The sequence below is a fragment of the Bos mutus genome, chromosome 6, assembly GCF_027580195.1.
Source record: "Bos mutus isolate GX-2022 chromosome 6, NWIPB_WYAK_1.1, whole genome shotgun sequence".
Lineage (NCBI taxonomy): Eukaryota > Metazoa > Chordata > Mammalia > Artiodactyla > Bovidae > Bos > Bos mutus.
The window spans coordinates 115709416-115729336 of record NC_091622.1 but is presented as its reverse complement, the minus strand read 5'-3'; the positions used below and the strand labels follow the sequence as shown (position 1 = coordinate 115729336).

Sequence of the window (19921 nt, the reverse complement as noted above, 5' to 3'; positions counted from 1 at the left end):
GTGCGCTGTGCTGGAGGACCCGGTCCAGGGAGGCCTCTGGCACCCCGGGGGGCCAGCCAGGCAGCTTCACGGACTTGCGTGTTGAGGGAGCTGCTGGGACCCACGAGGCCCGCGTGGCAGGTGCGCTGGAGGGATGGCAGGGGTGCTGGACAGGCTGCAGCCCCCGGGGGCCAGTGTGGGAAGCAGCGCAAGAGGCCAGGCTGGCACGCGGGGATGGGCCTGGGTGGGTAGGCCTGGTCCTGGGCTGTGCAGAGTCCGACAGGCTCTCTGCCTGGACCCCCAGGTCCCGGCTGGGGAGACAGGGCTGAGTACCATGGGGGCCCCACCAGGCCCCCAGCTGAGGTGTCCCCGCGCAGGCAGGGATGCGGAGGGGGCCCAGGCGGGAGAAGCCGGATGGTGGACATTGCCATACAAACAGTACCGAGAGGACGGGAGGCCGCCTGGGCACGGGGCCGGGCCTGTGGCCTTCAGGAAGGACAATGAAGCCGGTGCAGGGGGAAAGCCAGGGGCCGGGGCCAGCCGGGAAGGGTCGGACCTGGCTCCCGACCTGGGGCCTCTCCCTACCCCGGTCCTCTTGCAGATCCCCGGCCACGGCCTGGAGGGGGAGATGTCGGTCGTGGAGTTGCGTGAGCGGCTGGCCCTGCTTAAGGAGACCCGTCGTCGCCAGGAGGAGGAGCGGCGAGACCAGATCATCCAGGGCAAGCGCGCCAAGAGCCAGGAGCTGCGGGACACGGTGGAACAGGTGGCGCTCTGCCGCGCCGCCATGGGGAGGTCTGCAGCCCTGAGGTGGGTACGGGCGACCCCAGGCCGGGCACCCTGGGCGGGCAAGGAGCAGGGAGCCTGCCTTCCCCCCACCCAAGCAATCCATCACCCTCCAGTCAGTTCCCTTGCAATCTCTTCCCCCCACCCAACTGTTTTCTTAGACAAGTCTCAGGCCTTCTGAAAGGGTGGAAAAAAAAGCCTGTGGTGACGGCTCAGATGAGCCCGGCCACACCCTTTAGCCCTGTGCTTCATCCATTAATAGCAAGCCAGCTACTTAATGGCAGAAGTTAGGAAGTGCTTGCTTAGTCACTCAGCCGTGTCTGACTCTTTGCGACTGGACTGTAGACTCCTCTGTCCACGGAATTCTCCAGGCCAGAATACTGGAGTGGGCAGCCTTTCCCTTTTCCAGGGGATCTTCCCAACCCAGGGATCGAACCCAGGTCTCCTGCATTGTAGGCGGATTCTTTACCGTCTGAGCTACCAGGGAAGCCCATGAATACTGGAGTGGGTAGCCTATCCCTTCTCCAGGGGAATCTTCCCAGCCCAAGAATCGAGTCGGGGTCTCCTGCACTGCAGGCGGATTCTTTACCAGCTGAGCCACCAGGGAAGCCCATGCAGGTTTTGGACACTGTACTCGTAAACGCTCTGGTGTGAATCTAATGAGAAAAAACAGCCCTACATAACCACAGCACAGTGACACAGCTAGAAATGAGCAGAGACTCCCAGCACCATCTCAATACCCTGTCCCTGGTCACCTCTCTCCAAGGATCCCAAAACTGTTCACTACAGCTTGGAAAGATTGAGTACTATAACTTTTATCTTTTTAAACTAGGACTTGGGGGTCGGGGGGGTGGTGGGGAGGTGGGGTCACACGTAGCATCTGGTTGTCAAACATCTCTTTCAATGGAAAGCGATGGACACACACACACCCTTTTTGTTTTGGGAACACTGTGCTGACTTTCGGAGAAGGCAATGGCGCCCCACTCCAGTGCTCTTGCCTGGAAAATCCCATGGACAGAGGAGCCTGGTGGGCTGCAGTTCATGGGGTCGCTAAGAGTCGGACACGACTGAGTGACTTCACTTTCACTTTTCACTTTCATGCATTGGAGAAGGAAATGGCAACCTACTCCAGTGTTCTTGCCTAGAGAATCCCAGGGACGGGGGAGCCTGGTGGGCTGCTGTCTCTGGGGTCGCATAGAATCGGACACGACTGAAGCGACTTAGTAGTAGTAGTGGTGGTGGTGGTGACTTTTCGGGCCCCATGGGGCCTGGTATGGAAAGATCTGCACAGACAGCGAGACATTAGCATCAGTAATCGCTAGGCAAGAGCGGGGAAGGCAGGGTAAGATGAAAGGGCGGTGGCTTTTCTCATCCCCGAAAATGTGCATAGGCAAACCTGTGGAATACTCTTACGACTGTGAAATACAAGGAGCAAAAAGGCAAGAGGCCCCGGGGAGAACCCTCCCGGAGCGGTTCCCCGAGGGTGTGAGGGCACTCTCCCCTGGCACCTAAACCTCTCTGGTCCACCGCGGCGAGGCCCTCCTAAGCCGGCCCCTCCGCCCGCCCAGGTGGGAGGAGAAGAAGGCGCGGTGGGCGGCTGCCGGAGCGCCCTCCCAAGACGAGCGTGTGCTCGAGCTGCAGCGCCGGATCCAGGAGAAGGCGGCCGAGCGGCGCGCGCGGGCGGCCCCGGGGCACGTGCCGGCGCCGCGGGCCGTGCGCCCCAAGCAGCGGGTGAGCCAGGGAGCGGCCGCGAGGGCGCGCCGCGCGGTGGGCGGGGACGCGAGGTGCGGGTCGGGGGGCGCGCAGGGAAGCCGCGTCCGGCTGCGGGGGAGCGCCTCGCGCCGACCTCCACCGCCCGCCCTCCCGCAGGCGCAGCTGGAGGCGCAGCGCAGGCTGGAGCTGGAGCGGAGCCACGAGCGCTGGCTGAGGGCGCAGCAGCCAGGATGCGGGCCCGCGCGCCGCCTGGGGGCCGCCTGAGCTGCGCGGCCTCCCCTCGCCCCTACCCCGGACCCTGAGACCCTAGCCCGAATGAAGACCGCGGGGCCATGCCCCCTGCCCCGCTCCGCCCGTCTCCGCCCGCCCAGAGCAGGGTTGCCAAATAAAAGGCGGGACGCGCAGTTATTGCGTGGGACAAACATGCTAAGAAAGTATCCGCTGGAATTCAGCTTTATTGGGGTGTCTTGTATCTAATGTGCTAAACATGGCCACCCTGGTCCAGATCCTTGCCCTTCCCTACGGCCGAGCGGTAGGCATTCCCCCGACCCGGGCCCGACTTCCCGGAGCCCGCAGTGCGCGTGGAACCATGGAATCTCCGTTCTCTGCCCGGATTAGGTGGCCTAATCCAGGAACCCCCAAGACTGAGTATGTGGTTGTGCGGATGCAATTAGAAGTGGCCAGGATACTGAGTCACTACCAACTGGCCCTTCTGGCGCCTGATCTCCTAAACCTCAGAGGATGGGGGGAATTGGCCAGGGAATTGGGAACTGTCCCCCATGCCCTTTCTGCTGGTGAGACCACAGGTGCTCAGAAAGGTGAAGTGAACTGCCCCAAGCCCTGGGACCCAAAGCTAGGCCTGGAGGCCTTTAGAGTAAGGCCCAGCCTTCCCCCAGGCTCACCGAAGGAATGAGATTGGAGCTGCTGGGCAGGCGCCCTGGCCCAGGGCCTGGACAGGAACGGATTGATTCCCCTGGTCCTCAGACCCCGGCCTGGGCTGCAGGTGCGTGGCTGAGGACCGGCTGGCTGAGTGAAGACCACGCAGTGTGCTGCAGCTCCCGGGAAAGGATGGGCAAGCCGGTGGGGAGGGGAGGGGCTGTGCACTGCCAGGGGATGGATGTCTAGGAGAGGGATCCCATACCCACATCCTCCTTGGGCCTGCAGAGAAGAGGGCACCTCAGAGGGGGGAGGCAGGACCCCAGGGCACATCCAGATCAGGAGGGCGGACATCTGAAAGTGACAGGGACAGACTGAAGACCAGAGCTCTCCCCCAGTATTCTCAACTGTGTCAGAACCCAGGACTTCCCTGCGACCGAGGCTGGTAAAAAGAGGAATTTCCCACCTCCCTGTCAAATCAGAGCTGGGAGCAGATTAAATTTCATTTTTTAAAAAAATGGCATTTCTTACACCCTTTATTGTCATTCAAACCCATTTCACTTGATATTGAGGGAATACACTGATGATGACCTGTCCCAAGAGAGTCCCTCAGGAGCTCAGATGGCTCCAAAAGGGGAATTGTCACCTTCTATAACTGGTCATGGAGAAGGCAATGGCACCCCACTCCAATACTCTTGCCTGGAAAATCCCATGGGCGGAGCAGCCTGGTGGGCTGCAGTCCATGGGGTTGCTAAGAGTCAGACAGGATTGAGCGACTTCACTTTCACTTTTCACACATTGGAGAAGGAAATGGCAACCCACTCCAGTGTTCTTGCCTGGAGAATCCCAGGGACGGGGGAGCCTGGTGGGCTGCCATCTATGGGGTCGCACAGAGTCAGACACACGACTGAAGCAACTTAGCAGCAGCATAACTGGTAATTCAAAGGTAGGGTGGACTTCAGGACATGCCTGATCCAAGAGCTCTGTCTCCAAGCTGATAGCAGTTCGAATCTCACAGCATCTGGAGGAAGGGCCATCTCTCCCTGGCAACTCTCTTAGGAGGGAAACCTCTCTGTCTTCCAAGCCTTGAGCTCTAGCCTCACTGGATTGAACATGGTCTGCTGAACAAGTCCCTGCAATGGGGGAAGGTCTGCATGGGGGCCTAAAGCAGGCCCTGTGACAAAGGCAGAGAATTTCCTTTCACTTGTCGGACTGGCCTCTGGAGCAGGGGGAAAGGTGGTGGCCCAGCAAACTCAGGGTGCTGTTGGGAACGATGCTGGTTGGTAGTCCACAGGGTCCCCACCTGCCCTCCTGGACTGGGTGGCTGCTCAGAGTGCCTTGAGAGAACCTGGGCCTTCTGTTCATATAGACCCCTTGGAACCTGGAGGGCAGCTCTTGAGCCATCCCCTGAGTTTATGGCCTGAGGGCCTGTCTTGTGTGGTACGGATGGCAACAGTGTCTCCTAGCATCCTCTTCCTCCCCTTGTAACCTCCCATCAGGAAGCAGAGTCTAATCTTCCCCAGTCCTTGGATCTGAGCTGACGTGCTTTGGCCGATAGGGCCCAGCAGGAGTGGCGGTGTGCCAGGTGACAGCCTGGACCTCAGGTGGCCTTGGAGGTCCCTCTAGTTCTCCATCTGGCCACAGTGTGGGCCTGTCCCGGGTGGGATGGTCCTATTGGGGTGATCTGGTAGTCTCAGAAAAAGAGAGACAAGTTGGGCTCTTTTCTGGTTGCCAAATCCATGTCCAGGCCCAGTTCTGGCAGCTAAACTCGAGGAAGCCACCACCAGGCTCTCTAATCCCCATTCTGACATGCAGCCCCACCAGGACTGGCACACACCTGTGCTCAGAGTTGGATCTTAGGACCCTCTGAGATAGACACCAATGTCTTCTCCATACAACAGGCCAGGGAACCCTGGACCTGCCTGAACCCTGGACCTGGGATTCAAACTCAGGCAAGAGGGATCCAGGGTCCACACTCTGACTCCGTGGAGTTGCCTGGGAGACCTCCAGGCCCGCTTTCCTAGGACCTGGCTGGGCCCATGCCGGCGGGAATTCTCCGTCTTCAGCCCTTTCCTGACACCTGAGGTCTTCAGAATAATCAAGACTCCCAGCCTGACATCCGGGCCCTCTCGGAGGTCTGCCTCTGGCCTCCGGCGATCCCCGTCGCTCCCAACCCCTGCACCCTGGTCTACTGGGCAGCCTTCAGCTCTCTGGTCATGCGCGCCCACCTTTGCCCACCCAGGCCCCCTTTTCCTGGAACTGCTCTCCTCCATTCTAGTCTTTTGGATGCTCAGCTAGCTCCCTCCAGGGAGCCCTCCCAGACGGCCCGGTTGAGTGCCTCCTCCGGCTTCCCGCAGATGGGCCGGTCCGTGCTTCACCCCCTCCCTTCCATCTCCGCCAGCAGCCGGGTAAAGGCCCTGGATCGCGGGGATCAGCCGCGCTCGGGTCCAGGGCCTGGCGTGGTCAGGAGGCCAGAGTGGAGGCGGCAGAGATTCCAGGGAACTTAGGCGGAGAGAGGGGCGTGTCCCAGCCGCGACCACGACTCCCGAGAGGCCTTGCGCGCCGAGAGGCGCCGGCCGCTCCTCTCGCGGGAAGGCAGGAGCTTTTTTGAGTTCGCGGGCGTGGGCGGGGCCGGAAGCAGGCGCGTTTCAAAGTGGTGATAGATGGTTTTCTTATCCAATAGGGATGAAAATAGAGCCCTCTCCACGGGCGGACCGCGGGAGTTAGGGATGGCGGCGGCCAGTAGGGAGGTGCGGGGGCGGGGCCGAGGCCCGCGGACGGGAAGTGGGTCGGTGCTGAGGCGGTGGCGGCGGCGTCGTCTGGTGGAGGTCTTCTCTGAAGCTGCTCGCGGAGGTGCTTCCCTCGCTCGAGTGCGTCAACCGCCGTGCCCGCTGAGTCTCCCCGGCGCCAGGCAGGGCTCGACTTCGTGGGGGGCGCGGGCGGCAAGGCAGCGCCGGGCGGGTTCGGGGGGTTCTTGTGGCCTCGCGCGGCCTGAGGAGGCCTTGGCGCCGCGTCCCGAGGAACCGCCGGGGCGCGGCCGACCCCTCTGGGGCCCGGACCCACGGCCGAGAGCCTCTCCCCGGGCCCCGAGCGGGGGCCGCACGAGCCTGGCGCGGGCGCGGAAGTGGGGAGGCCTCGCCGCGGTTGTCGGCCGCTCCGGGCGTGCCGCAGCCTGGGCGCCTCCGTTTTAGCGTCGCCGGGGAAACTGAGGCGGCGGAGCGGGGAGGGGCGCGTCCAAGGTCACCGGGAAGGCCGGGAGGTGCGCCGCTCGCGGGCTGGCGCGGGCGTGCAGGGAGGCCGGGCGAGGGTTTCGTCCCCGCCGAAGCCGCCGCCTTTGTGTGCTCGGGCCGCCGCGGGCTGGCGAGTCGGCCGGGCGGAGCCACCTCCAGGCTGGGCCGGGGCTGGCACGCTCGAGGCGGGGGGGTGGGCAGAGCTCAGCGGGTCTCAGGCTCCGCGCGCTGGCCGGACGCGTAGCCGCCGAAGCCTGCGGCCCAGCCCGCAGCGGGCATCTGGAGACGGGTACCTGAAGCCCAGGACTCGGCGCAGGCCGTTTTCCACGTCTTGACCCGTCGAGGGGAAAGGGGAGAGTTCAGAGCCTTGGTAGGCGTTTTCGGGGGGTGTTGGCTTTTGTGTAACTCCAGCCCCTGCCCGTCGACTGTCACGGCCATACCTTCCTCCTCCTGCTCCACTTTTCTTGGAACCAGACCTGGGGTCTCCAGCTCTGTGGTCCTGCACTCTGTGCTCCAGTTTAGGCTGCCTTAGTGGCCGGGAAGACTGAAGCGGTCTGCCCAAGGTCACAGCCTGGGTTCCCTGACTGCAGAACTAGACCTTTGAACTCAGTGACCAGGAGCCTGGCGGCCCGCTGGTTATGAAAGAAGAGTTGAAGGGAATCGTTTGGCTTTGTTTTTCTGGTGGTTTCCCCTGTGAATTTGAGAGCGTTCAAATAATGCTGCCATCTGTATGGCCTGAACTTGAGCTTCCAACTTGAACTCAAATCTTGCCTTAGTGCAGTGTTTGTAAACCTTTTACAGTCATGAGTCCCCTCCATCGCCACCTTTTTTTACACATTGTTTTCCTAATTGCTCTCACCCAACAATTGTTCTCTTCCCAATGTTAATGCTGCCTTGCTAGTGTATGCTCTTTTTATGAGCTATATGCATGTTTATGCTTTGTAAAGAAAAAGAAGGGGCTTCCCCCTCCCCTTTAAGAATTTATACATTAATATTTTAAGTCATCATATTTTGAGGTCTTCTGTGTGCCAAGCTTTTGCTTGGACAAAAACAGACGTGGTACAGGCCCTGCTGGAGCTGAGGAGCCAGAGTGGAGAGAATGAGGGGTATTCCCCAAGGTTGAAACATAAGATGGGGCTGGAGAGGTATCAGGAACCAGAATACAGAAGGTCTGTGGTGTGCCTCCACAGTGAGGAATTCAGCATTTATCTGAAGGCCAAGTGGGAAATCACTAAATTGAGTTCTAAGGAGGGAGCTTAACAGGGTTACATTTGCATTTTAGAAAAATCACTGTGCTATATATGAGAAGGATGGTCAGGACCAGTTAGGAAGAGAGAGGGGTAGCTTGGGCCAGGGCAGTGAGTGACTAGGAGCTTCCCAGGCGGTGCAAGTGATCGAGAATCCATCTGCCAGTGCAAGAGACACAAGACACAAGGGTTCAATTCTTAGGTCGGGAAGATGCCCTGGAGAAGGAAATGGAATCCCACTTCACTATTCTTGCCTGGAACATTCCATGGATGGAGGAACCTGGCGGGCTATAGTCTGTGGGGTTGCAAAGAGTCAGACACGGCTGAGCGTGCGCACACACAGGGACTAGTCACTGAACTTGGTGATTGCCAGTCATGGAAGTTCTTTACTGACTTTTACTTAAAAGCTTTCAGCAAAGTTTGTGTCTGGGAGTTTATACCCTTGCCAGTTTCTGGGAAAGACTTGGGGTGCTACTCGATGAAAATACGTGCACAAGTTGGTTCGTTTGTATGTGTTGTGTGTTCCCGTGTATATGTTAGTTAAGTTGCTCAGTCGTGTCCGACTCTGCGGCCCTATGAACTGTAGCCTACCAGGCTCCTCAGTCCATGGAATTTTCCAGGCAAGAGTACTGGAGTGGGTTGCCATTTCCTTCTCCAGGGGATCTTCCCAACCCAGGGATCAAACCTGGGTCTCCTGCACTGCAGGCAGACGCTTTACCGTCTGAGCCACCAGCCAAGGGTGTGTATATGTTACCCATGTCTTATTTTGGAATGATTATATACATTTTTCACTATCCCCAAATTAGGGATTTTTGAGGGATAAGGTGGCTCCTGTAGAATATTACAAGGTTGACTCTGTTATTGAGTGAGATATGAATCATATGTGCTCTTCTGACTTATCTTTCCTAAATAGCTTGTATCTTAGAAGAATTTTGGGAATTTTTAGAGCAAGGCATTTTGAGGTTTCCTCTCTAAGGAGGACGGCCCAGAGCACAGATTCCGCCTCACCCCAGGGTTATAGGTCAAATGTGAGTAAATGTGGGGCTAAGATAGAGGGTACCGGATGGGGAGTTTTCTTTGGAAGGGTTTTGTTTTGTTTTTTTCCCCCAGGCATAAGTAAGTCTTGAATTGAATACCTCATTTAGAAGAGAAGGAAAGGCTTGGAAACGTTTCAGAATGAGTATTATCAGTAGCCTGCTTGTGCAGAAGAGAAGTTGTGACCATCAGGCTTTCCTGTGCTCCAGAAACCACATGGTCTCCAGACATGCCCAGTGGGCGCCTTAACTGCAGAACGTGCCTCCAGATCGCTGAGGAGCCTGGCTTGCTGTGTAGATCTTCTTGACATACACAAATTTAAAATGAATATCTCCTGAATGGCCTTATGACCTGTTAATGCCATTTTGTTTGGGAATTACAATTTTTTTCTTTTTGGTATTTGTTGACTACACCAGATCTTAGTTGTGGCCCGGGGGATCTTCAGTCTTCCTTGCTGCATGTGAACTCTTTTAGTCGGGGCATGTGGGATCTAATTCCCTGATCAAGGATAGAATCCGGACCCCCTGCATTGGGAGCTCGGAAACTTAGCCACTGGACCTCAGTGAAGTCCTTGGAGTCATAATTTCTAGTTATAGGAGTGTGACTCAGATGTCTCTAAGGGTTACTCTAGGTTTGTGATGTAACAGTCATGTCTACTAAATTTAGGCGTCTCTACCACTTAAAAATCCATCCTTCCCAGTAGTTTTGCTTAGCTCCATCTTACATATCCTGAAGCACAGGAGGGACAGAGTTACTACCCAAGGTCATGCAATTAGTAAGCAGACCTAGCACCAGAACCTCAGATCCCAATGTCTGTGTTCCTTTTGCTGGACTTTGTTAGTGTTTATTGTTACATTTCTTTTTCAAGGACGGTTCACCCAGAAAGGGTCTAATTATAAATATTCTCGAGAAACTTAATTTTCAGTAATTGCATTGTACTCTTCAGTCTAGTTTCTGTTCCTGAGCGACCCCCTCCCCCAAGAAAGTGGTCTCAGGACCTGGGCATTTTCCTGTCCGCTGCACCTCACTTCTCATTTTAACCAAACTGTTGCCAAATTCTGCTGCTTGCTATAGCAGACCAATATAAAGTTTGCTTCTTTTCTGAACACCTTCTTGATATTTTTCAATTCTTAACTAATATTTAAAAACTTGAGGTTGTGGCCCCTTTTTTTCAAATTGAAAATGCTTCAGATAGAGATGTTCTGTCCTGTTCTCCCATGATGATTTTCTGGTTTTAAATGTCCCTCTGTTTCCTGGTGGTGATTGTATTTTTATTTGCAGTGTAATGAGGCTCCACTTTCCCCATCTTTTTCCCACCTCAGGACACTGTGCCACCCTGAAGAATCTGCCATCTTTTTCAAGTATCTCATGAGGTTGGTAATTTAATTTCAATGGAAAATAACTGTTTAGCTACCATGTTTGTGCCAAGTGCTGTTCAAAGAAGAGGGCATACCCTGATGGGTTTTGACATAGAGTTACGTTTAGCAGATGGAGTGCAACAGAAAAAACGGAGGACGAGGAGTGACAGAAAGGCAGTAGCATTCCTTTGAGGTGGACCGAGAAGAATGAGCACTTCTCCACAGTGGGATGGGGTAGGAGACCCCTGAGGCGGGGTGACAGCATATATCGAATCACTGTGCTGCGGCTGGCGTCCACGGCACCTGAAGGGAGGCACGGTCAGTCCTCTGTTGGTTTGTTTTAAATACATGCGTCCAAGTATAGTTGATTTTATCAATTCTGCTCTCAACAGTTGTTTGGAAGCAAGGATTAATTCCAGCAGGATTGATATTTTACGCAACAGGTTGACTATAATGGGGCTGTTGAGTTGAGTGTGCATAATTTCATCTACAGATAACAGTAGGTAAACATAGAAAATTGAACTCAGCTGAACCAAGCCACAAAGACCATCTCCACCTCAGACACCTATCAGCTGTGTCAGTTCACTGCGTGTCTACACTGCCGCTTTGGGTAGGTTCTTACCGTGTATGTGTGTGCAGTTGTCCAAGTTTTGGAGTGTTGTACCCCTAATTCCACTTTTACCCAAAAACTCTATGCACTTTTTGTATTGTATGGCGATTTTTAGGAAGACCTGTGTCTGTCACTGCAAGTGAGGCCAGACCACTTAGTGGTTGGCTTTACACATGAAGGCAATGGGTGCAGTCTTCTGGGAACATTTGTGATGTCCTTGGGTCCCTTGGAGTCTGGCAGATGTTTTTGAGCTCCCATTTAAAGTTTTGACTTCGTCTGGCCCACTGAACGTTCTTCCTCCTGCTTTGCTGTTTTGTCCTTAGAACGGTCCCAATGTTTCCCTTGTAATAGGTGCTTGCTGTCCTGGGATCCAAGGACCATTGACTTTACTTCCGAGGAAGAGAGTTGGAGAGGATCTGGATTCCACCACCAAGACGAATGTCTTTAGAGAATTGGGTTTGGCTTGCCACTTGGTGATGGCATGTATGCACCCATTAGCCAGCCCACTTGTGTATCTGCTTGAATAGAAGGCCATTGGCTGAGGACCCCTGGGGGCAGAGCTGTTTGAGACCAGCTCCCCTCTTATGGCTTCCCTGGTGACTCAGACGGTAAAGCGTCTGCCTGCGATGTGGGAGACCTGGGTTTGATCCCTGGGTCAGGAAGATCCCCTGGAGAAGAAAATGGCTACCCACTCCAGTATTCTTGCCTGGAAAATCCCATGGACAGAGGAGCCTGGCAGGCTACCGTCCATGGGGTTGCAAAGAGTCAGACACAACTGAGAGACTTCGCTTTCTTTCTTGTTTCTTTCCCCTCTCATGCAAATGAGGGCATTCTCTCTGGGGGGCGCTACTGGGCTGCTGTCTGTTGTGGGTAAAGGTCAAAGAGCCACATTTATAAGCTGCTGACTCCCCCCTGCCACCACCACAGTCTGCACCTTGGCCATCCTGGTTTAGTCCACACACGTACCCCACCCCCAGCCCCTCCCAGGTTCCTGGTTCAGCAGAAGCAGCAGAGATTCCTAGCTTTGTGCTTTGGTGCTGTTGGCACAGGCCTAGCATGCCTGCTTCCTGGAAGTTTAGAGTCTGTCTTTTTGGCCTCTGGTGTGTTTTCAGCCTCTGGAGGAAATGGATCCTGAGGTTTCCTTCATTATATTTCTCTTGCTCCTGACCCCCTGAAATACCCTAGTTTGTATTGGTATCACCAGCCCTCCCACCGCTGCACCGTCCCTGCACCTCCCCCAGCCCAGGCCATGGTGACTGAAAAAAAATGAGAGTTAAGAGGGTTGGGTGGAGCAGCCACCGAGCTGTGCTTCTGTGTGTCCCAGAGAAGCCGCCTGCAAAGGAGTGGTCGCAGGACCAAGCAGGCAACTTCCTCCTTCCAAGATTAATTGGTTGAACTTGGTGGCTGTTGATATCCCTCCCACTTGTGAAAACCATCCAAACCTATTACCGGTGCAACCTTGGGAGATAATGGCTGTGGAGAATTGAGGTGCCCCTCCCTGCCAGGCTCCAGGGCTTTCACTGACAAAGGGTCAGCCTAATGTTTGGGGGGATTTGTCTCAACCCTGCATGTGAAGCTGTGGAGAAATTCCTGAGAAGAGCTTCATCTAGAAGAGGGTGAGCCAGCACTCTGGTGATATTAGAGTCATAGGTATGTCTTGGAGGTCCCAGAGCTTGGAGGAGACTGAGGGTCCCCCCAGAGGTGCATTCCTTACAGATGTTTCTCAGCTGTACCCACTGCAGAGCATTTCTGAATACTTGATTAAATCCTATTAAAAGTATCCAGGAGAGAAAATAAGTTTATTTTTTAATTCTTGTGTTGTGGTAAAATATACATAATGTAAAATAGACCATCTGAACCACTCTCAGGTGTTCAGTGGCATCAAGTAAATCCAGCTTGTTGTGCCGCCCTCACCATCTGTCTCCAGAACCTTTTGCATCCTCCCAGGCAGGAACTCTATTCATTAAAGTAAAACTCCTTGTCCCCCACCATCCCCAGCCTCTGCAATTTCCATTCTACTTTCTGTCTCTGGATCTGACGTCTTGGGACCTCATGTAAGAGGAATTACGCAGTATTTGCCCTTTTGTGTCTTACTTCACTGAGCATAGTATCTTCAGGGTTCTTTTTCTTAAGGCTGAATAATACTCTTTTTACTTTAGTTTTCTTTTTTTAACTGATTTTCAGAAAACTGAAGTTCATACTTAATTCTGGGCGCTTGAACCTCAAGGCTGAATTGTAAACAAAAGTAGAATATCTCTATACCCAAAGAGTTGTTCTTTTTCTCTAGTAGAAGCAAAAAACAATCCTCATTGGGTCCTTTGTTTGGAGAAAAGGGGAAAATTTCCTTGAGTGATGAATCCTTGAGCAGGAATGCAGTCCCCTGGCGCCCCTCTCAGGCCTCTGAGGCTGACTGGCTTGGTCAGGGTTGCACGGTGAGTGCGCAGCAGGCCCAGTTGTCTGTCTCCAGGCACTGTCAATGGCACCCCACACCAGTGCTCTTGCCTGGAAAATCCCATGGACGGAGGAGCCTGGTGGGCTGCAGTCCATGGGGTTGCTAAGAGTTGGACACGACTGAGCGACTTCACTTTCACTTCTCACTTTCATGCATGGGAGAAGGAAATGGCAACCCACTCCAGTGTTCTTGCTTGGAGAATCCCAGGGTCAGGGGAGCTGCCATCTATGGGGTCAACACAGAGTCGGACACGACTGAAGTGACTTAGCATAGCATAGGCACCGTCAGATGCTCTCTGTCTCTGCCAGGTCTAGTCCCTGTTGCTCCTGGGGGAGATCAGTGGGTGGGCTTCTGGGCCTCCTTTAGGGATCAGTAACTGGGAGGGGGCCGCCCCACACTGCGTGCTGGCTCTCCAGCTTCCTGTCCGCCTGGGCAGGGGTGATCAGCCACGTCCTGCCAAGTCTCTTCTGGAAGTGAATTGAGCTTGCTGAGAGCAGAAACGTTTGTTCCAGTTTCTTCTGGGGTTGAAAGTTTAGTCTGCTCTCATCTCGTAGCACTCACACTTGTAAGAAGAGCTGTGATTACTAGCTTTTCTGATGTAATACCTATTTATTACTTAATTTATTGATTGTCTTTCCACTTAAGAGTGTATGCTCCGTGAGTGTCTGTTTTGTTCACCATTGTATTTCCAATCCCTGAAGCAGTGCCTGATTCAGAGTAAGCCCATGTACAGAATTGTTGAATTACTCAGCTGGTAGGGTTCCGTCCAGGGTGCTGGAACCTACTGGGCACTTTGATTCAGTGTCACAGCTGCAGGGTAGGGGCTATTTTTCCCCCGTGGAAGATGGGAAAACTGAGGCATGGAGGTCAGGTGTGTGTGCAGAGCTCTGGGGCTCGTTTGGCCAGTCTCACGATTGCTGTCTATACAGTGCACCCTCCTTTGTATAAGCAGGAGGCTCTTAATATTTCTTAAGTTCTGAGGCCTGGTCGTTGATGCGACAGTGCCAGCAGTGTTCATTTAAGAAGCTTTGGCGGGGGCTCACCTGTCCTCCCATGGTTAGGACTCCGTGCTCTCACTGCCGAGTGCCCGGCTTTGGTCCCTGACGGGGAACTAAGATCTCACAAGCTGTAAGGTGTGACCAAAAAGAAATTTTAAAAACACGTGACCTAGACTGTCGGTACTAGCCAGGGCCTCGGTGCCTAATCAGTTGCTGATAAATCGGCCTTGCCTTGATGAGACTCTCTAGGTTGAGGCTTTTCTCTGCTTTTACCATGCTGGCATTGAGTCAGACTCACTCTGCTCCTGTCTCAGAAAAGCTTCTTGAGTTGAAAGAGATCTGCTCTGTAACTGCCACACAGAGGGCGTGCATGACCCGACGTGGCTGCCTCTCATCTCCTGGTCGGACATGCACAAGTAGCCACCTGAGCGCCCAGATGGCAGCAGCCTCACCTGCCCTGGTGGCTGAGGGCGCTGTGGGCCGCCGTGGGCCTGGGCTGGACAGAGCTCCTCACCCAGACAGCTCCCTGGACTCCTGCAGCTCCCTTGTTTGCTGGTGCACCCCTTCCCCGCCCCTTTTCTGCTGATCCTCCTTTCTTGGCTTGTGGGACCGTAAGGCCACAGAACCCAGCTGCAGTCAGCACTGCCCAGCAGATTCTAGCCGTGATGCATGTAGACATTCGCGTGTAGTCACACGCACAGAGGCGTCACATGTGATTGTGTGCCACCCCTCCTAGCGTTGGGGGGTCATCTTTCGTGTCCATAGTAGCCTCCTGGGAAGAAATCAACTTCTGGCAATAACGCCATGATTGAGTAGACCGTTAAACCTGTGAGAAGGCTGAACTCCCCGCTGCCATCCAGTCGGGTGGCCTCACTTCTCTGCACACTTGCCACTGTCTCCAAGCCACACAGCTCACTTCTGCCTGGATTACTCCACGCCTCCATACGGGTCTGCGTGCTGAGCCGTCCAAGCGCTCGCGGGCCTCCTCGTGCAGGTGGTGCCGTCTCTATGAACCCCTGCCTGCCTGCCCCGCCCCGGGAGGCGTGTGGGCCTCGGCTCCCGCACAGCACTCGGCCCGTCCTGGGCAGATCTCTCCTCCCCTTGGATGGCCCTGCCCACCGGTGTGCTTGTTGAATAGCTGCATCACTTGGGGCCTCATCTTCAGTGTCACTACCTCCAGGCAGCCCAGTTTGGCCCTCCGTAACAGCTTGGGCCTCCAGTTGCTTGGTTATCAGTGCTCAGCTCCCTGTGGCCAGCTTTCTGTCCTCATTCTAGGTCTTCTGTTTACTGCTGTCTTCTCCTTGAAATGCCAGCTTTTGTCTGACTGATATCCAAGTTCTCCAAGCTTGCTTTCTGCCTTTTGATTCTCTCTTCAGGGTTTCCCCCACCCCCCACCTGACTTCCCAGATTGTAACACAGATTCTAAAACCTCTCCCTCCACCCTAGTTCTCCTGAGATTTTCAGCTGCCTTTGGACCTTTCTCCTTGGATACCCACGTGCAGCATTTCTAAAATTAAGGTGTCTGCCTTGTTTATCCCTTCCCTAGCCCAGTTCCGTGGCGTCCCTCCCATGGAATACCCAGATAGATGATCTCGCGAGAGCTGGTCTTCCCTCACCTTCCTGTCACAGTGTTAAGGGGTCCTGGCATCTGGCCTTGACCATTCCCAGTGCCACCCTCTACTCCTGGTCTTTTCTTAGTGGCAGGGACATTAACCACCCTCTCTCACTTCTGAGCCACTCGCCGCTTCTGTAAACAGGAACATCTCCTTTGGGCAAAGGACTAGCTAGGTGCAGAGTGGACAGAGTCCTGACCTCTGGCACTTCTTCAGGTGAGGCATGCTGAGGAACTGCACGGTTTGCCTTGGAAACCACGGGGTGGCTGGTGGGGGTGTTGCTGAGATGGAGTACTGGCATGTTGGAAGGAGTTCCTGGACACTAAGTTTGAGAAACCTGGAAAACACCCGTGTTCCATATTGTTTCTAGAATTAATACATCTGATTCTGGCTTGTATTTGTGCTTTTAAGACTCGGTGTTCTGGTGTCAAACTGCCCTGGTTCAAATCCAGACTTGGTATTTACTAGGTGTGGACTGTGGGCAAGTTACTTAAGCCCTGATCATTCTTAGCTCCCTTGTATGTGAAATGGTCACCATAATAGTGTCTGCCTCCATGTTGGGCTAGAGGAGGATTATACAAGATGGTGTGTGGAAAGCGCTGTAGTGTCTTGCACACAAAAGTGACCTCTAAGTTTGAGCTGTTGTTAGTTTTACTGTTCTAGTGGCTTCTATCAGTGCATGACCCAGAACGCTTTGTAGTTGGTGAGGGCCATCTTTCCCACAACCTCTGGCCTCTCTGTCCACACAGTGCACTTCCATGTCCGCAAACTGGTCTGCTGGGGAGGCCCCCCGACCCTGGTCTTCCCACCTCCATTCTCTGGTGAAATCCAGCCCCTTGGCAGATTTCTGTGAGGCTGGCCTTCCAACCTTTTATGTCCTCTGACCGCTGACCTTTATTATCCCCTGAGGGAGAACCAGGCGGGGGGTGCAGCAGAGCCTGGGGCTGCAGGTGGGCGGCAGGGAGCAGGGAGAGTGTGCACGCGGAGGAGCGTGGAGCCCTCTGGTGCAGCTGCCGGACGCGCCTGGAGCAACAGTGTTTGAAAACTTAAAGCTTAAAACAAGTAGGAGGCAAGAGGCTTTGGAGTAACCAAGGTCTGTACGTTAAATTATTTCCTTGTGCTCAGCAGACAGATCACTGTCAGTGACATTTGTATCAGATTCTTCTCAATTCTGAGAGAGATTGCTGGAATCGGTGAGTTCTGGGTTAGGATCCAGGAAGCCTGGTGGCTCTGGAACCACGTGTGATCTGGTCTTGTGAGTCCCTAGGGCTGTGGGGGTGCCGCCGCCTCCCGTGCCCACCAGGTGGACTGTCTTCATGTCTGCTTAAGGAGGCTCTCGTGCCAGTCTTAGTGAGGGCACCCCTGGGCTGGCCTGAGGGTGTCAGGCGAGGTCATGCAGTAGGCCAGCTGCGAGCCTCCCTGGAGAGAGTGAGGCAGCGGAGAGACTGGCTAAGGCCCCCGTGGCCCCCGGGCAGGCTCGAGGGAGGGCGGTGTGTATGCGTATGGCTGATGCTGACGTACGACAGAATCCAGCACAGCACTGTAAAGCAGCTACCTGCTGATGAAAAAAAAATAAACTACTCGGTGTCTGAGTGGATAATGTGGTCAGGGGCGCACCCGGATGCAGACTGCCAGGTGCTGGAGAAAGGCTCGGCTGGCTGGACACTCCCTCGGTGGGGCTGCTCCTGGAGAACCTCTGGCCTCTCCCTGTCCTCTTGGTTTCCCTTGCATGGGGCTTATATGCCCCAATTATTGCAACACCTGAGCTGTCTGCTGGCACCCACCCCAGACAGGAGCTGGTGGCTGGATGTATTCACTGCTGTATTCCCAGGGCAGGAGCCATGCATGGGGAGGTGTGCAGCCCGTGGGTACGTGTTGAAGCTGGGTCGGGTGCAGCGGTCCACAGCCTCTTAGGGCTGGGCGGAGGGCTGGGGTTGCGCAATGGGCGGTGTAAGGCTGTGCTGGCAGAACAGGTCCGTGAGCCTTTGAAGTGCCGGTACTGGTCCAAGTGCTCTCTGTATTAGCTCCTGTAATCCTCACACACCATTGAGGTCGGTGCTGTCTTGTTTTCAGTTCAGTTCAGTCGCTCAGTCGTGTCCAACTCTTTGCGACCCCATGAATCGCAGCACGCCAGGCCTCCCTGTCCATCACCAACTCTTGGAGTTCACTCAAACTCAGGTCCATCGAGTCAGTGATGCCATCCAACCATCTCATCCTCTGTCGTCCCCTTCTCCTCCTGCCCCCCAATCCCTCCCAGCATCAGAGTCTTTTCCAATGAGTCAGCTCTTCGCATGAGGTGGCCAAAGTACTGGAGTTGCAGCTTCAGCATCATTCCTTCCAAAGAAATCCCAGGGCTGATCTCCTTCAGAATGGACTGGTTGGATCTCCTTGCAGTCCAAGGGACTCTCAAAGAGTGTTCTCCAACACCACAGTTCAAAAGCATCAATTCTTCGCGCTCAGCCTTCTTCACAGTCCAATTCTCACATCCATACATGACCACAGGAAAAACCATAGCCTTGACTAGACGGACCTTTGTTGGCAAAGTAATATCTCTGCTTTTCAATATGCTATCTAGGTTGGTCATAACTTTTCTTCCAAGGAGTAAACGTCTTTTAATTTCATGGCTGCGGTCACCATCTGCAGTGATTTTGGAGCCCAAAAAAATAAAGTCTGACACTGTTTCCCCACCTATTTCCCATGAAGTGATGGGACCGGATGCCATGATCTTCGTTTTCTGAATGTTGAGCTTTAAGCCAACTTTTTCACTCAATAAGGCCTGGGCTTCCCTGATGGCTTAGCAGTAAAGAACTCACCTATTGATGCAGGAGACATGGGTTTGATCCCTGGTTTGGGAAGATCCCCTGGAGAATGAAACGGCAACGCTGTCCAGTATTCTTGCCTGGAGAATCCCATGGACGTAGGAGCCTGGCGGGCTGCAGTCCACGGGGTGTCAAAGAGTTGGACACGACTGAGCGACTAAACAACAGATAAGGCACAGAGGAGTTCAGAGTCTCGCCCAAGGCCACAAGTAGGGGTTTGGAGCTGTGACTTCTGTCCCTGCTGTCTGGCCTTGGAGGTGTGCTCTAACTGAAAGGCCAGCTGGCCTCCACAGGCCAGGCTTAGGGGTCGGGACTTGATGGGGACCTAGGGGAAGGCTGTGGGGTCAGCTGCTGCTCAGAGCTGTGTTGGCAGCAGGGCAGGAGGGTTCCAGGCTGGGGAGGCTGTGTGGAGGAGGCGGCAGTACCGGGGACGTGAAGGGGGTTGGCAGAGGCCCCGTGTTCTTGTCTCTCACACGTGTATGACCAGTCCTCTCCAGCTCCCAGGCCGTGTCCTAGACAGGCCTTCCTGTTGCGTGGCCTGCAGTGGCCCCATCAGCCTTGCCTCGGGACTTGTGAGCCCCATCCTAGACTTACTGAATCCAAATGTAGTTTAACAAACCCTCCAGGTAAGTGAGCCTGGTGCGGGCTCCACTTTGAGAATGCCTGTCCTTGTGCAGACCCCTGTCATCCCGGACGGGCCGACCCAGAACCATAGCCTCCCCTGCTCTCCTCTGGTCCCTCGGCCTTGCCCTGTGCTCGGGCCTCTCCCACTAGAAGCCCGTCTACACCACTGCACCCTGACTCCTGCCTGCACATTTTGGCTTCTCCTTCACTGCTTTCGCCACTGTGTTCCTGAAGTCAGATCTGCAGGGTTAGTCCCCACCTTCGGCAGGCCCTGAGCGAGCCAAGGGCTTCCCGTTCCCCAGGAGCCTCCGCACCTGCTGTGCTCTCTGCCCTTCCCGGAGCCTGCCTGGCTTCCCAACCCACAATTTCTTGGTTCTTCTTCGCCCATCTACTGCCAGTGGCAGAGTCTCAGCTGGGCATGCAGGGTGGGTCTGGATCGGTGGCCCTTGTCGCTCCCCCTGAATTACGGGCATCTGCAGCAGGCCCCAGTTCCCAGTCTTGGGGAGAGGCGGAGGCTCTTTGCTTTCTGGGGTTGTGCAGTCACATGGAGCAGTTGTGATTCTCATCTTGCCAGAAGCTGCACA

General features: G+C 54.8%; 2 protein-coding genes across 2 annotated transcripts in view; both read left to right on the top strand.

Moving 5' to 3' along the window:
• CFAP99 (cilia and flagella associated protein 99) overlaps positions 1-3811 on the top strand; it is a 39732-nt gene extending 35921 nt beyond the window's left edge. Inside the window, exons 14-16 of the mRNA XM_070372834.1 lie at positions 581-786; positions 2331-2493; positions 2632-3811. Coding sequence (XP_070228935.1) covers positions 581-786; positions 2331-2493; positions 2632-2739 — 477 coding nt within the window. The 3' untranslated portion in view covers positions 2740-3811. The remainder of the gene's footprint in view (positions 1-580; positions 787-2330; positions 2494-2631) is intronic.
• A 2280-nt stretch (positions 3812-6091) lies between these two features.
• The window catches only part of RNF4 (ring finger protein 4), a 34291-nt gene continuing 20461 nt past the window's right edge, over positions 6092-19921 (top strand). Inside the window, exon 1 of the mRNA XM_070372832.1 lies at positions 6092-6221. The gene's annotated coding sequence lies outside the window, so the exon portion shown is untranslated. The remainder of the gene's footprint in view (positions 6222-19921) is intronic.